At 37.7% G+C, this 14,423-nt stretch overlaps 1 protein-coding gene across 1 annotated transcript in view; it reads left to right on the top strand.

Moving 5' to 3' along the window:
* Positions 1 to 8,107, top strand: part of pth2ra (parathyroid hormone 2 receptor a) — an 89,019-nt gene extending 80,912 nt beyond the window's left edge. Inside the window, exons 12-13 of the mRNA XM_036139587.1 lie at positions 1,258 to 1,299; positions 4,818 to 8,107. Of these exons, the coding sequence (XP_035995480.1) occupies positions 1,258 to 1,299; positions 4,818 to 5,204 (429 nt within the window). The 3' untranslated portion in view covers positions 5,205 to 8,107. The remainder of the gene's footprint in view (positions 1 to 1,257; positions 1,300 to 4,817) is intronic.
* The last annotated feature ends 6,316 nt before the right edge of the window (positions 8,108 to 14,423 follow it).

The raw sequence follows: 14,423 nt of genomic DNA on the forward strand, positions 1-14,423 counted from the left end.
TTGACACAGTACTTAACAGTGGAGTCAGCTTGTATAAAACACAATATTACTAAATTCTGTAGCTTTTACACTAGAGAAGAGGTTAGATTGTAAAAGCCTTTTCCAAAGACTGGACTTAATGATAAATGTTGTTCTCCTTACTACATAAAATTATTTAGATTTTTACCTTGTATGTTCCACCTATTTTCTTAAAATTAGATTATATGTCCCATGAGGTAAGTCGTATGTTTCATGATTTTAAAACAGATTCAAGTCCTCACATCATGAAGTATGAGCCACAGACCTAGAGACATCTTTACAGCTTCTTTTCATCTTCCACTTTCACTAAGATCATAAGTTTAATTCCCTCCTGTCATGGTGTGGAAGCAGGAACACACTGTGAAGCAGGTCAGAAAAGACACAAAGCTCGTTTCCTTCTATTAAAAACCATCCCATGCCCTGTTTTATATATCACTTTGGTCAACCATGTGTTGTTGATGTTAAAGTGCTGTAAAACAGGTAAAACACAAGACAGCAATAAAAACTGTTGAAATCTTAAAAACACTAACATAGCACAATAAAATATGAAATAACGTTAAAGAGAGATGCAGTAATACAATCGGGAGGTTATAAAAGCATTACTGATTCCAAGTCAAGCCTACAAACGAGAGGATTAAAATGTCTGAGATTATATAAAGGATTATTTTAACACAGCATTAACGTGGTTATCAAACCTAAAGGCAACATCTATTTTAACACCTAAGTTGGTAACGACAGACTTCAAAATGCACTGCAAAAACGGAACTTAAAATAAGTAAAATGTTCTTAAAATGAGTGTATTTGTCCTTGAATTGAGCAGGTAAATAAGATTATTTGCCAATGGAATAAGATTTTTGCACTTAAAATAGGAACAACTCATCTCCATCACCTTATTTCAAGTGCAGGATGTCTAATTATCTTATTTTGGGGGTCAAAATACTCATCCCATTGGCAAATAATATTTTTTACCTGCTCAAATCAAGGACAAATACACTAACTTTAAGAACATTTTACTTATTTTTAGACCCGTTTTTGCAGTGGGGGTCAGGGTGGAGAGATCAGCACAAACTAAATTAGTTTTTTACGAGAAGCAAATGGACGGTAGCTTTTAATCTTATGCCTTCTTGACATCTTTGATTTGGAAAAGATTAAGTTACTTGCTCACGCAGTAAGAGAGAAATACTTGATTATAATTACATAGCACAGTCCATTTTGCTAAGATGTATTTCTTTTTTGCAGGGCTTCTTTGTGTCCATTATCTATTGCTATTGCAACGGAGAGGTAAGTAGACATTTTATTTATAGAAACACATCTATTAGAGGAAAAAAGAATGAAAGCAAGCAGGAGTTTAGTATTATAGAATTAAAATTGCTAAAACATCTGCTAAATTGTCTTAATTGCCCAAATAATAAATACAAGCAAAATGCTACATTTCTCAAAGTTTTCTCTGCACTGGATGATTTGTCACTATTTGAAAACTTTCCTCAATCTGCATGAATAAAGTGGCAGATAAAAAATTTTGACAAAATTACCTGAAAAACCCTTTCAAGACAATGTTAAATTTATGTTGTTCCCCTGTAAAATCAATGTTCCATATGTAGAGAGAAAAAAACAACGTAACTCTGCTTATTTTTGTTTAATGGACCCCCTAATCTCTTATAAAATAAAACTAACCCCACTTGGGTTTGAGTGTTTGGTTTCTGAAATATTTGGCAATGTTAAGAATGATAATCATGCTAGAAAAGATAAGTGCAGTAGCTTCATTCTTCATTTCTCAGACTGATGAACTCAAAGCACCACACACAAACTTTTGTTTAATTTGTCTGAAAGGAACAGCCTCAGTTTAAAAATATTTCAATATAGAAAAGTGGACATATACAAAACAAAATGTAAAATTTTATTTCAGAATAAACTTAGTCACCATCTCATTTCTAACAAAAAATGTTAGAATGTTGTGATATGGATGTAATTTGGTCCTCCTGCAGACCAGACACCTGAATGTAAGTGTTTTCTTTGGCAAGAAGCTGACATATCTAGAACATCCACCTGGAGGCTTAGGCAGCGCCACTGCAGGAGCAGCAGTGTGTTACAGGCAGTTGCTGGAGAATCTGACAGACAGTCAAAAGTGCTGTGCAACTGCTTGGCATGTGGGTGTGTGCTCTTCATGAGTGAGGGGGGCCCTTACCATCCAGCGTCAGGCAACTGTGACATCTGCATGTTGACATAACTGGACGATTTAACATTTGTACACTTCTGTAAATATCTCTTCTGTTTGGATTTATCCACCTTTAAAGTCTATGTATTAATTTCCAATACTTGTACACTGTGCAAACCTTTGTGTGCTAAACCTGGACCAATAAGCTGATTTTAGGTCCGATAACACACTTAATTTTAACTATAGTATACTTATTAACTTACAAATAATGTTTTGGATGCTGTGCCCTTTCCTGTATAGTTTTTTTTTTTTTGTTTCTTGACACAACGCCTCAGATGTTTCTGGAGAACAGCCGTAATATACCTTTCCAAAGCAGGGTTAGATAGGTTAAGAACCCTGCTTTAATGTTCTAAGAATCCATCTAAAATGCATATAGCTTCATAATGGGTTTCTAAACACATCTGAGTTAATAGCTATAGTACTCGGTACAATCACGTCTTTGTCTGGCTAATCATGTTTTCATCTCATTACCAAATCGTTAGGCCACCATTAGAATGGTTACCCTCCTTTTTGTTACAAATCCTTGATAATTCAGCTTTTACTAGAATTCATTGCAGTTATATTTAACTGTGTGGACAACACACACACAGAGAGAAAAAAGCTTGTTCTGCTTAATATATTCTTTGCCCTACAAGTTAGTATTTTTATATAGTGTTTATATAATAACTAAGCACATTGCGAAGCATGTGACGTGACACAGATAGCCTCGACAAACAACAGAGGCTCTCTTTCACTGTTACCGCTAAAGTGAGGCTGCAGGGAAAGTCCTATAATACGGGTAAAGAGACAACCTCAGAAATCTCTGATCCCAGCCATTTCCTCTCCAGCGCCAGGTTCGCAGTGAATAAGAGCCACAAGCTGAGGCTACAGATCAAAGCCAGCAAGCGTTTTTGAGACAGCTGTGTTCATAACAGAGACCTGGCTACAACCGTACTTACTAGACTTGGCTGTAAAGCTGGATGACAGCACAGTCCACCACTGCTACAGGAATAACTAGTCAGAGGAGGGGGGGTTGTGCACCTATGCCAACGACAGCTGATGCAGAAAAGCAGAGAGTGGAGACAGACATTGTTCCCTGGACTTGAAATCTATGACTGTGAGATGCAGACCAGTCTATCTGCGGGTCTAAAGAAAGCAGTTAGCAGCCAGCAGAGCTCTCATCTCGATGCAGTGCACACGATAGCATGAGGAGACTTTGACCAACTGATTGTCATACTCCCCAAATTCAATCAGTGTGTTAAATGTGCATCAAGGCCTGTAAACATGCTGGACAAAATCTATAGCAATATGCAAAAAGGCTACAGGGAAAGACCACATGTCAGATCACATGTCCATGCTTTTGATTCTTGCGTACACCTCCCTCAGGAAGAGCTCTCCCCCAACTACCAGGACTTTAAAAACCTGGCCAGAGGGTACGCTACACCAGACGAAGCACTGTTTTGGGAGCACAGATTTGAGTGTTTGATTGCGCTGGGTCCTGGAGGAATGAGCCACATTTGTGCTCTCCTACATCGATTTCTGCATCAACAACGTCCCTGTTGACAAACATCCGAGTCCAATACATGTGTTGGGAGTTCAGATTAGTCCGCATTGATCAGATGTCAGAAGGGGATCCTGTAACACCTTGTTGATATAACCATTTATGCCTTCTAGAGGCCTTTGTAGACATACCATCTCATTGTTCCAAAAAAAACCCCCAACAAAATCAAAACAACTGGACTTTTTTCCAAAGTTTGAAAACGTTTCTCTTCCCATCCAGAAAGCTTTCTCAATTCAAATATCTGGAGTAATGTGGAGTTCCAAGCTTTATATTATTGCCCAAAAAGGCCTTGTTATGGCTTAGATAATGTGCAAATTAAACCAAAACTAGTTCACACCTTGCAATGGGGAGTCGTTAGGCTCATCGTTGGCCTGGCTTACAGGAGAGACGTGATCACCTGCATGGAGGTGAGGATTGAGGTGAAAATTGGAAGGAATCAAACCTGTAGCTGTGTTGTAAGTTTTTCAAAGTTGAAACCTGAGTCCACCTCTGTTTAAAGTTGGTTTCTCTCTCTTAATGTAGATGGCTTCCTTCACCCCACTTTCGAACCATCTGTCTTCTTTGTCCAAAATGTGAAAATTTTTGTCCTCTAAAGAGTGTCCTTTGCCCTTAAGGTGTAGGTGGACAGCAGAGTCTTGTCCTGAGGAGGTAGCTCTCCTGTGTTGAGCCATGCATATGTGGAGAGGTTGTTTGGTTTCTACAATATAAAGATCAGAACATTCCTCACCGCACTGAACTGCAGTGAGGAATGTTCTGATGTGCAGTGAACTGTGGAATGATCATGACCTGGATGACTGAGAATCTTCACCAGCATACCACCTCATTGGGAACTAAATCATTTCCCATCTCTAGAGTCTGCCAGGGTACAAAGATTTTTTTCCCCACATTGGATCCTTTCTAGGTGATCAACTTTGTCTTGACATTTTTGTTTATCAGTGAGAGTGTATTTTAAATAGATAAACGTGAAATAAACATGATAATAAAGAGTAATTATCCTAAAATGTAATGTTTTTTTAAATCATATTTGTTGTGACTTTCTTGCAGGTTCAGACAGAAATAAAGAAAACGTGGACGCGCTGGAACCTGGCCTTCGAGTGGGAGGGCCCAGTGGTTTGCGGCCGCTACCGTTACGGCTCTGTGGTTGTAGGTTTCAACAACAACAGCACCAGCAGTCAGTCTCACCTGGCCGGCGGAGGCCTTTCCACACGCTCCACCACACTCGCTTCGAGTCGGGCCTATCGAAGCACCGGCGCCCCCTCGATCAACGTGCACGCCACCCTCCCTGGCTATGTGATGACGAACTCAGACCCTTCCATACCCGAAGAGCTTGAGGACAGCGGCCCCAAAAGAGTGGACGACATCTCACTGAAGGAAAACCTGCCTGTGCTGAATACAAGTGCAACAGCTGAAGATGAAGAGGAAACGTTGTAGCAAGCAAACAATGTAAAGCGACTGATTAAAATGCCTGCAGTTGGAGCCGTGCAAACCGTTACTGTCTTGTTTAATTTAAATTCTAATGAGGGTAGCTAACACAAATCAAAACTAAAATGGAAGAAGTGTTGTGAACTCCATACGGATGAGTCAATATGGAAGAAGATTAACACTTATTCATGGCACTGATCATGAAAAACCTTTTATATGGCTAAAAGGAGAGAGGAAACCTTTCTTTTTTTATTCCTGGCTCAACAAGACACTCAAAAAAATATCATTGGACCCAAGCTGTGACCCCGGTGCAGGTATCAACACCAAGCATATGTATTTATGTATTTTGTACATGTTTCACTTTGTTTTAGTTAATATCCACATGTAACAGCTCATGTTGTACTGGTATTAAGGGCTTTTGGGGCTGTTTTAGGCAGATGGTGTGTGAAGACAGTTTCTAGAAGGATACCGGCATCTATTGTGTTGGCATGTAGTAAAAATAATACAAATCAGAGGCTTCAGATAACAAAAGAGCCCTTTTTTTTCCTCATGAGCTTAACTCCATTTATTCAACTGCCTCTGGAGGCCACTCACTAGATGTGTCTATAACAAAAGCAAGCTGTTGCATACAAGTACTGAATTTAGGAACATTTATATTAAAGGGTTTGTAAGTTCCTTCTTTTTCTTGCTGCTAACTGGTGTGCACCCTTAGTTAGAACCACATCGGAGACTAAAGCGAAGCTCCAATCAAAAGAAGCACACAGAATATTGTTTACATAAAAAAGGGTGTTTTGTGACAACACTAGTAGCATTACAGATGTAAAAGCAAGCTATTGTGTGGAATGTTGTGTTGATTAAACTTTGTTTTTTGCACAGAACTGTCCGTAATTCTAAAAATGTCCCAAGATTCAGTCTATGCTGATCCATAATCTCAATTCAATTCAGAATGAGTTTCATTTTTTCATGAGTATTTTGTGTAAAGCGCTGACCTGGTGTTTTCTGAGGCATTATTTTACAGCTGGGTTCTGAGAAGCCTCTACATACAGCATCTTATATGTATGTTGTGTTTTTCCTGTTTCATTATAGGACCTAGTTTCATCTCTGTCAAATTCATGTGAAAGAAGCTTGAGCTTTAACAATAATATGTCCATAAGAAAAGATAAGTTTTGCTCGGTTACAGCATATTTCAGCAGACAAATGTCATATCAGCAAGTTGAAGAAATTGAATCTACATTGATTTTTGGATGTGCTGCATCAATGCACTATAAAATAAAACAAACACAGCAACTCCTAAGCTGGTTGCACTGTTTCCTACCATTTCCAATATCAAATGGCGTACTGTTTTGCAGGTCCACCTCTTGAGGAAATCAAAGGGGGGATTGTAAAAGTCCTACCACATCTTTGAGGTATGTGTATGAACGTTGATATACTCATGTTCTAAACGGTAAACGTGTGTTGGGATCAGGATTATAGAATTCAGTGTTCTGCTGCATAAGGGTGGGGATGTCATGTTTGCCGGGATTTATTTTTAAGTTCACATTTAGGGTTAAACTGACATAAGAAAATCCAATGCTCCTCAAGTCCCCCAAAGTGATAATTATAAGCCTAATGTATCAGAAGATAGGTCCAGGTCAGTTTCACTTTTAGTTTCAAGCATGCTGCATGCTGAGGTGAGTGAATTGGTGAAGACAGCAGAGTGTAATGAAGTAATATAATTACTGGGTCATTGCTTGGATATTTGAGTTACAATTGGATTGAGTCTGTAGCAGTGTTAATACATGGCACATGGCATGTGGAGCACATGCAGCTGAAGCTTTTTGACATATATAATTAGTCTGTTGTAGTCTGGTTTATCTTTTAGTCAGATCGTATGTTGTAAGCAGTTAAGGAGCTTTAAAAGAGTGATAATTTCCCATGGAACTGTGTTTCCCTATGCCATTCAAAGAAAAGGCAGATCTGAAGTTGCATGATAGGTGTTGGGTTAGGGTTTGGGTTACAATTTTTAAATTGTAATTAAGGATTAATTGTAATTAATGTAAAATCGTGTTATGGCTTTGTAAGTTTTTGGAAGAAATGGCCCAGACCAAAGACAAAAAAATAATTATTCAAACAATCAAAGTAGAGCAGTTGTTGTATGAGGTATTATCCTTGGTTTATTGTTGTATGTTTATAATCATTTTCAAAAAGATGAGTTTGATTGATAGTCTCCATAGTGTTGAACATAGTGTAAACATGGACACTCGCACCAAAGTCATTGTTAAATGTACCAGTACAGCCGACTTGAGTCTCAGAATGCGTTTTAAAGTCACATTTTATTGCAAAATCTTTTTTTGAACAAAAACTGTTCAACTGACCATGAAACATTAAACAACAAAAGATGATGATTCATCACTGGTCCTTTAGCTACTATAGCCACAGTTGTGAAATCAATTACAATGACAATTACACTGTTCTACGTATATAAACAGCACTGAAAAATCAGGTGTTATGAATGCTGAAAAGTAGTAGGTGTACAACAGATTAAATGTTGTAAAAATAATAGAGACACGCTAAAAACAGTCAAAAAACTAAAGTTTTACTCAATTTTGCTGTGAGTAGCAGCCACTGTGAATGCAGAAGTCAGCTTATGATCCTGTTGCACCGACGTTTCAACTTGTAATCCCGACATTAATGCCCATTCCAGTTGAAATTCCGACTACAAATGGAACGCAGCATAAAGGCTCCCACATGTTCAGGCGAACTGTGCGCATCCTGTGAGCTGCATGAACTCTGCGCTGACTCTCCACAGATGTTCCACCCTTCATAGTCAAGAGTACTGTTGCCTACATTTCTTGTGGCAAATTCCCACAATTCCCAAACTTTCTGCCAGCGGGATACAGTGACAGAACAGATGGTAAAATGTGTGATTAGCTAGCTGAGCACCTAGAGCCGTTTAGTTTCCAGAGATGGACTGTGATGCTGCGTCCTTGTGACCACCTGCTTGGAGCAGCTCAGTGTATCAAGCTCGGTGTCACATATAAAACATTTCGATGTAAAGACTTCTTGCCGCCAAGCAGTTTATAGTGTGACACTGCGTATATACCGGTAGTTAGAAAAATTGAGCTCTGCACTTGCCTGTCCCCCCACATACTTGCGCGGACTCTGTGCAAACTCTGTGCAACTCTACACTACAACTAGCTGCTACAAGAAGTTAGAATTAACTCTGTAGCTTTGCTTATTCATGGCGTAATGATGTTCTTTGCACTTCCGTACCATAATGGCATAAGTGGCGCTCACTTGAACATTCAAATGCTGTAACTGCTGCTGTCAGTTTCTTTCGTTGTTGACTTCTGAAGTGGATTTTTATGTCAATGGCCCCATCAGAAATACTTAAATTAAGAAAAATGTTGATAGTTTTATACTTGATTTCCCCACTGGAATTATTGTAGAGAGAGTGTTGTGCTATTTTTAGCATTGGTTTTACTGTAATCTTGGCGAACACTAGCTACCATGACAAAGGTTTGGCCAGCAATCAATATACTATGGTTGAGCTCCCTTATTCCAACCTTTTCAGAATGTGTTTAAGACTTAAAATGGAGGTTTTCGTAAAAATGAAAAACTCAAATTAATGTAAAACAACAAATATCTGAGGTTTGTGTCATCTGCAATTAGATCACACAATTTCAATACATACGTTGTAGCTACAGTACAGAATGCAGAAACTCCCTCATTGTCATTTGTGCCTGATTATTCCTAGCACCTGTGATCACAAACAACTTAAGCATATGCAAGAAATTGTGTCCAAGTGATTGTTTTTTCACTTTGTAAGTTTGTCTTTATAAAGGCATTTGCATCGATTTCACATCATACTGTAGCATCTGTTTCAGTGAATTACAGCTTTCTGTTTATCACACAAGAAGAGATTTATTCCAACTAAAAAATAACTACCTACGGTGTTGCATTTCAACATGAAAATCTGAAATCGGCTACTGTAGTGCTAGATTTCACCTTGATAATCAACTTTGACTTCAAAATCCAACGTAAGTGCCTCATGCTTAAAGAATGATCAAAGCTTGATGATTTTGCTGTTTTTTTTTTTGTTAGTTTTTTTTTTTTTTTTTTTACAAAACTTGCCTTTTTGCCCATTTAATGTTTGAAAAAAAAAAAACAGTTACTTTCATCTTACACTGTTCAACCATTATCTGTATTTTTATGTACTAAATATCGGCTTTAAATTCACTGATTTTTTTTCTGACTTTTAGTGTGAGAGGAATACACCATGACACTGAGGAATAAAATGTGAATCAAAGCCACATGTGAATAGTTTATATAGTGTATTTTGAAAAGAAAAGTGTACAATTAAACAAAATATGTCTTTGTTTCCTTTAGTTCACCTGATTTGTTGAAGGTTTGACATAAATTTCTATTAAATTTATTTTTTGTGCACATATTATGGATTCTCTATCTATAAGGCTTGTAAATGATTTGAACTGTGCGAAACTAAATCTGCGTAAAGTTGTTTTGTTGTCTTACACTCAGTTAATGGGCTGACTGTGAAGCAGTGGCGAACATCCAATTACTACTTGGTTGTGTCTGTTTTTTTTTGTTTTTTTTTGCATGCATGTTTGTCAGTGCCTCTCTGGCTGCAGCAGAAGCTTTAAAAACCTGACTTGAAAAGGATTATTTTTAATCTCGTCTTTTCATGTGCCGAGAGCATTCAGCTGTTTTTCACTGTGATTATGGTCTGTGTCTTACTTTCTGTGGTTTTTAAAATGTCCCTCTAATGATTCTCTCTCTCTTTGCCTGCCATTTTGCTGCTAATAAATGTTTAATGTTTGCATAAACTACCTGATAACCTGCCCTTTGATGTCACTTTTGTGAATGTACAGTAAATGCTTAGCAATCTTGATTGTTTTTATTTAACTAAAATGATGTATGCTGCTTACATTTTAGAACAATTATTTGAAAATACAAGGCATTAAAAAACAAATTTCGGTACATTGCCTACATTAATCTTATCTTGCCAAGGAGAAGAAGAAAGCTAACACAAACTTATACAAGGCATTTAAAGAAGACATTTTCCATTAAGAACAGTTTACAAAAGACTGGTACGGATCACGTCTGCTAATGTCTCGTGTTGCTGAACACAGAAATATTTTCCTGAAGCTAAGCTGCTTAACTTTGATCTATAAAGCATTCAGACATAAAAAAGCTCCAAAACCAGTAATGTCTCTTCACAAAACAGAGCACTCAGCAAAGAATCAATTTCAAATTTGATCCTTAGACACTTGTTGCCAGTAGTCTGTTACAAAGACACAATCTGTTCCTGGATCTGTACCTGAGTCTCTGGAAAATACCCAAGACAGAAGTTTGACAGACATATTCTTTATTTTCTTCTGCATCAACAGGGCAATTTCCCAAAACTATGCTGTACTTTTGTTAATTACAATGAGATAAGAAAATCACAGCAGCTCATCCCAGCATAGGTTGACTTGGTTCTAATTTAAGTTTGGGGTCATGGTATATGCTGTGGCCTATAAAATGATATTCCCATGTAAAATAAACTGCGACATGAAACATATTCAACATGGGCCATAAAAAGTTAGAGTAACTAATTGATGGATAAATAATGCAAAGTCATCACTTACTAATGCTGCTGATAAACTGATTAACAGTAATGCATAATGATGTTAGCTAGGATGAAACAAAGGATGGAGGTGCTTAAATGTTGTTTATGCACAGGGGGGTATTCATATACATAGATAAGTAACACAGGTCATAAGATAACATCCTAGTGCAGGTGTGATACCCTGGGCGACGCCAGAGGGTTAATTTTAATTTTATTTGATGTTTGGATGACTGAGAACCTTCACCAGTACATTTGGTGTTATTTGTCTAGGTACTAAATTGCATCTCGCATGTGTGGGCACTTCCACCAGTTGCACAGTTTATTTGAACGTGAAGCAATCTTTGGATCATTAAACTTTTTCTGAACAATTTCTTTATGTATAATTTTTCTAAACTGTAATACGTCGCATGTCAAAGTGGAAATAATAATTGAAACAGCAAATTGCTAAAGTTATCCCACTGCCCCTTTCACAATTGGGCAGCGATAAACTGTTCACTGATCCCACGCTATACTGTCAGTTTTAGGTAGTTTTCTTTAGTGCATTTAGGGTGAAGTGGTCTGTGTAAATAATCCAAGTTAGAGACATTCAAAAGGGATCCTGTATTGTTTTTTTTTTTTTACATAAAATTATGAATTCTAAAACAAGTAGTAATATTTAATTTTTATAGTGTAAGACAGCTATGTATGTCAATATGGGTCTCTGGAAACTCTTAACTACTACACATAATAAAAAGGTTGCAGTGTTAAATAAGCCAGAAAAACATGTAGAAAAGCACTTGAACTACCAATTACTACAGACATAAAAATGATAAACAGCTATAGGTAATAGTAGCAGTATTGTTGATGGAAATAACCATAATAACTTTTAAAAGGGAGCAGGACGGATTAAGATAAAAGGTTTTGTAACCTTCCTGCTCTGAAATGTTCTTCCTTGAAAACTTTTTGTTCCTGGCAGTTCGCTGAGTTTACGGATCCTTCAGGCCTCCGCGGCACTAATGCGTTCCCACCTGCTGACAGAGAGACAGTACTGTGTTATTACACCCCTGGTATTTTGCTGTACACAGAACACTGAGCCTGAGCGCCTGATTCTCCCTAATGAAGAGGAATCTTTGCTTCCAGCATTGCTTTCTGTTCCTGTTATACAACCTGGATCCAGACTGGATTATCAGAATTGATGCTAAAATTCAAATATGATGACATAATTCTGGTTTTTAAGCTAATCTAAAACTTGTTGGCGGGGTTGATGTCAGGCTCGTCTTAGCTGAAGTTATCCTGCTTTATTTTTTATATTTATATTTAATATGTCTTCAATGAGAGCAAATAGGAAGCAAAGTCAAATTCTTTATTTGAACAGAAACCAAATCAAAATTGGATTTAGAATAGGATGATATCAAGCTTATGGAATATCCTCATCTTGATCCTATTGATTATTTCTGAACTACACTTAAATCGAGGCCTGTGCCAGAAGCTAGACTATTTACATAGATAATTTAAAATAAAATTGGATTGACATCCAGGAGTTTTTCGGCAGGAGCTTGTTGGTCACTACCAAACGTTTCGGGTTTCTCTGCAGCTTGCTAATAAATATAAGTGGGGCTTATATGTCTATATTTGTGTCTGTACGTTCCTATCCAATAAATTAGAAAATGTGTCCTGATGAGGCTCAGATTAAAAGTAGGCCTACCTTTTGAGGATAAGCATTAAACACACTTTTCACTAAGCCAACATTTCTGTATTAAAACATCTTTTTTATTGGTCGGACGTAATGACCTATTGTGTCATGTTTTCCTTATCAGTACGCAGAAAATCACCATAATTAACAGAAATAAAGGTTTGAAAACACCAGTCTGACTGACTGTACAATGTAAATGTAATGTAACATGTTTACACTGTGCAAATCAGATAAAATCCACCATAAATTTGAAGTTGTGCACACAATAAAAAAAAAAAAAAACTGAATCTACATGTTGTATAATCATTTGACGTTGTTAAAAGAAGAGTGAAAGCTCTGCATGTCCGTAGGGGATGGATGTAAACTACTGAATGGAACTGTACATGTACACAGAAGTCAGAGTAAAGTTTTAAAAATACTTTCTGCATCTAAATCATCTTGTTGGAGCTTTCACCATGTCCAGTACTCCCTTGCCTCACTGTATTTACTCAGGATGAACAATACTTCTTAATGTGCTCAGCTTTTTACTTATTCCTTTCTTTGATTGCATGATGAACATAACAGAGGAACATAATTTATAAAACAAATTCATTCCCATCTTTCTTCGAAGAACCTTGATTTAAATGCGTTCGGTTATTCTCAGCCAGAGACATGCACTTACCAATCAAGGATTTCTTAATGCTAATCACCATGATGCTGGTAACCTGTCTTGCCTTCAAATGTTGAACAAAGATTCTACCCATCATGTGCAAGTTATAATTAGTCCTTATATTCAGCTCCGGGGGGACAGCATCTATTTTGCCGTGCACTTAAACCGCAGTGAATCAACCTTTATGAGACACACACAAAACGAAGTGCATTAGCTCAGCAGTAACAGTTCTGTTCCCAGTAAACTCAACATTAATAATATATTATATACCACTGAATTTCAGGATAAAATGAAGGCTGCCTGAGTAAAACAGAAACTGTGAGAGCAATAATTTACCTCTGTTTTGTGTCCTGTACGGATCATGTCTAATTAAAAGTGCGGATGATTTTATATGCATCCCCGCTGGAAGCAAACAAAGGAACCGAGCGATTTAAAAGCCGGCTGTATGTGCTGGGAGTAATCGGAAACGTAAACACGCTCCGTTTATACATTCTCCACGCCGCTTTGTTTCCCACTTGATTTTCAAAGACACGCGCCTCCTCCATTGTGGTTTGTCATACAGTCTCGCTTAATTGCAGCCACAGCCAAGCAGGCCAGCCACTAGAGAGCGAGCACACAAAAGCCATACAGACAGGATATCAGGCATTCACCCAAAAGGAACAAAAATAAAATAAATAAATAAGATCAGTGCACTGAGCAGCCAAGAGCAGCAAATAATCTAAGGCTTGTTAGCTATCCCCATGTTTTTTATTCAAAAGGGAGTAAAGCAAATGTTCCCCTCTGCTAATTTAGCGGACATGGAGAGAGTGTGGACGGCTACTTTCCTACACATGACAGAAAGTAAAAAAAAAAACGGCTGCTATGCTGCAGTGTTTAACCTTTTTCACCATAATATCAAGTTTCATATCAATATAAGAAGTGAAAACATAAACTAACCTTCTGTTTACCAGGGAATAAATAGTTGAATTCATGGATTATTTTGGTCCTAGCTTCAGATCTCAGCAGAATCTGACCGCCAAGTCGGAATGAAAGCACACATTGAACATGCGGGTTTGATTTGTGGGAGCGTAGGATTGTTTGGAAAATGCAACGTTTTGTCAGATCTCCCTTCACTGTCGCATGCATCGGCAGGAGAATCTGGGCTCCTGTTGGAGGGGTACGTCTGATGCAGGTGATCGTTTGAACGGGATGTGTCTTCGCAACATGTTACCAGATCAAGCTGCTGTCTTCCAGTCAGCTGTGCCTCAGATATCACTGAAGCTTATTATCAGTGGTGTTCTGCACAGGCTAGTTAATGAT

The sequence above is a fragment of the Fundulus heteroclitus genome, chromosome 7 (genome assembly GCF_011125445.2).
Source record: "Fundulus heteroclitus isolate FHET01 chromosome 7, MU-UCD_Fhet_4.1, whole genome shotgun sequence".
Taxonomy (NCBI): Eukaryota; Metazoa; Chordata; class Actinopteri; order Cyprinodontiformes; family Fundulidae; genus Fundulus; species Fundulus heteroclitus.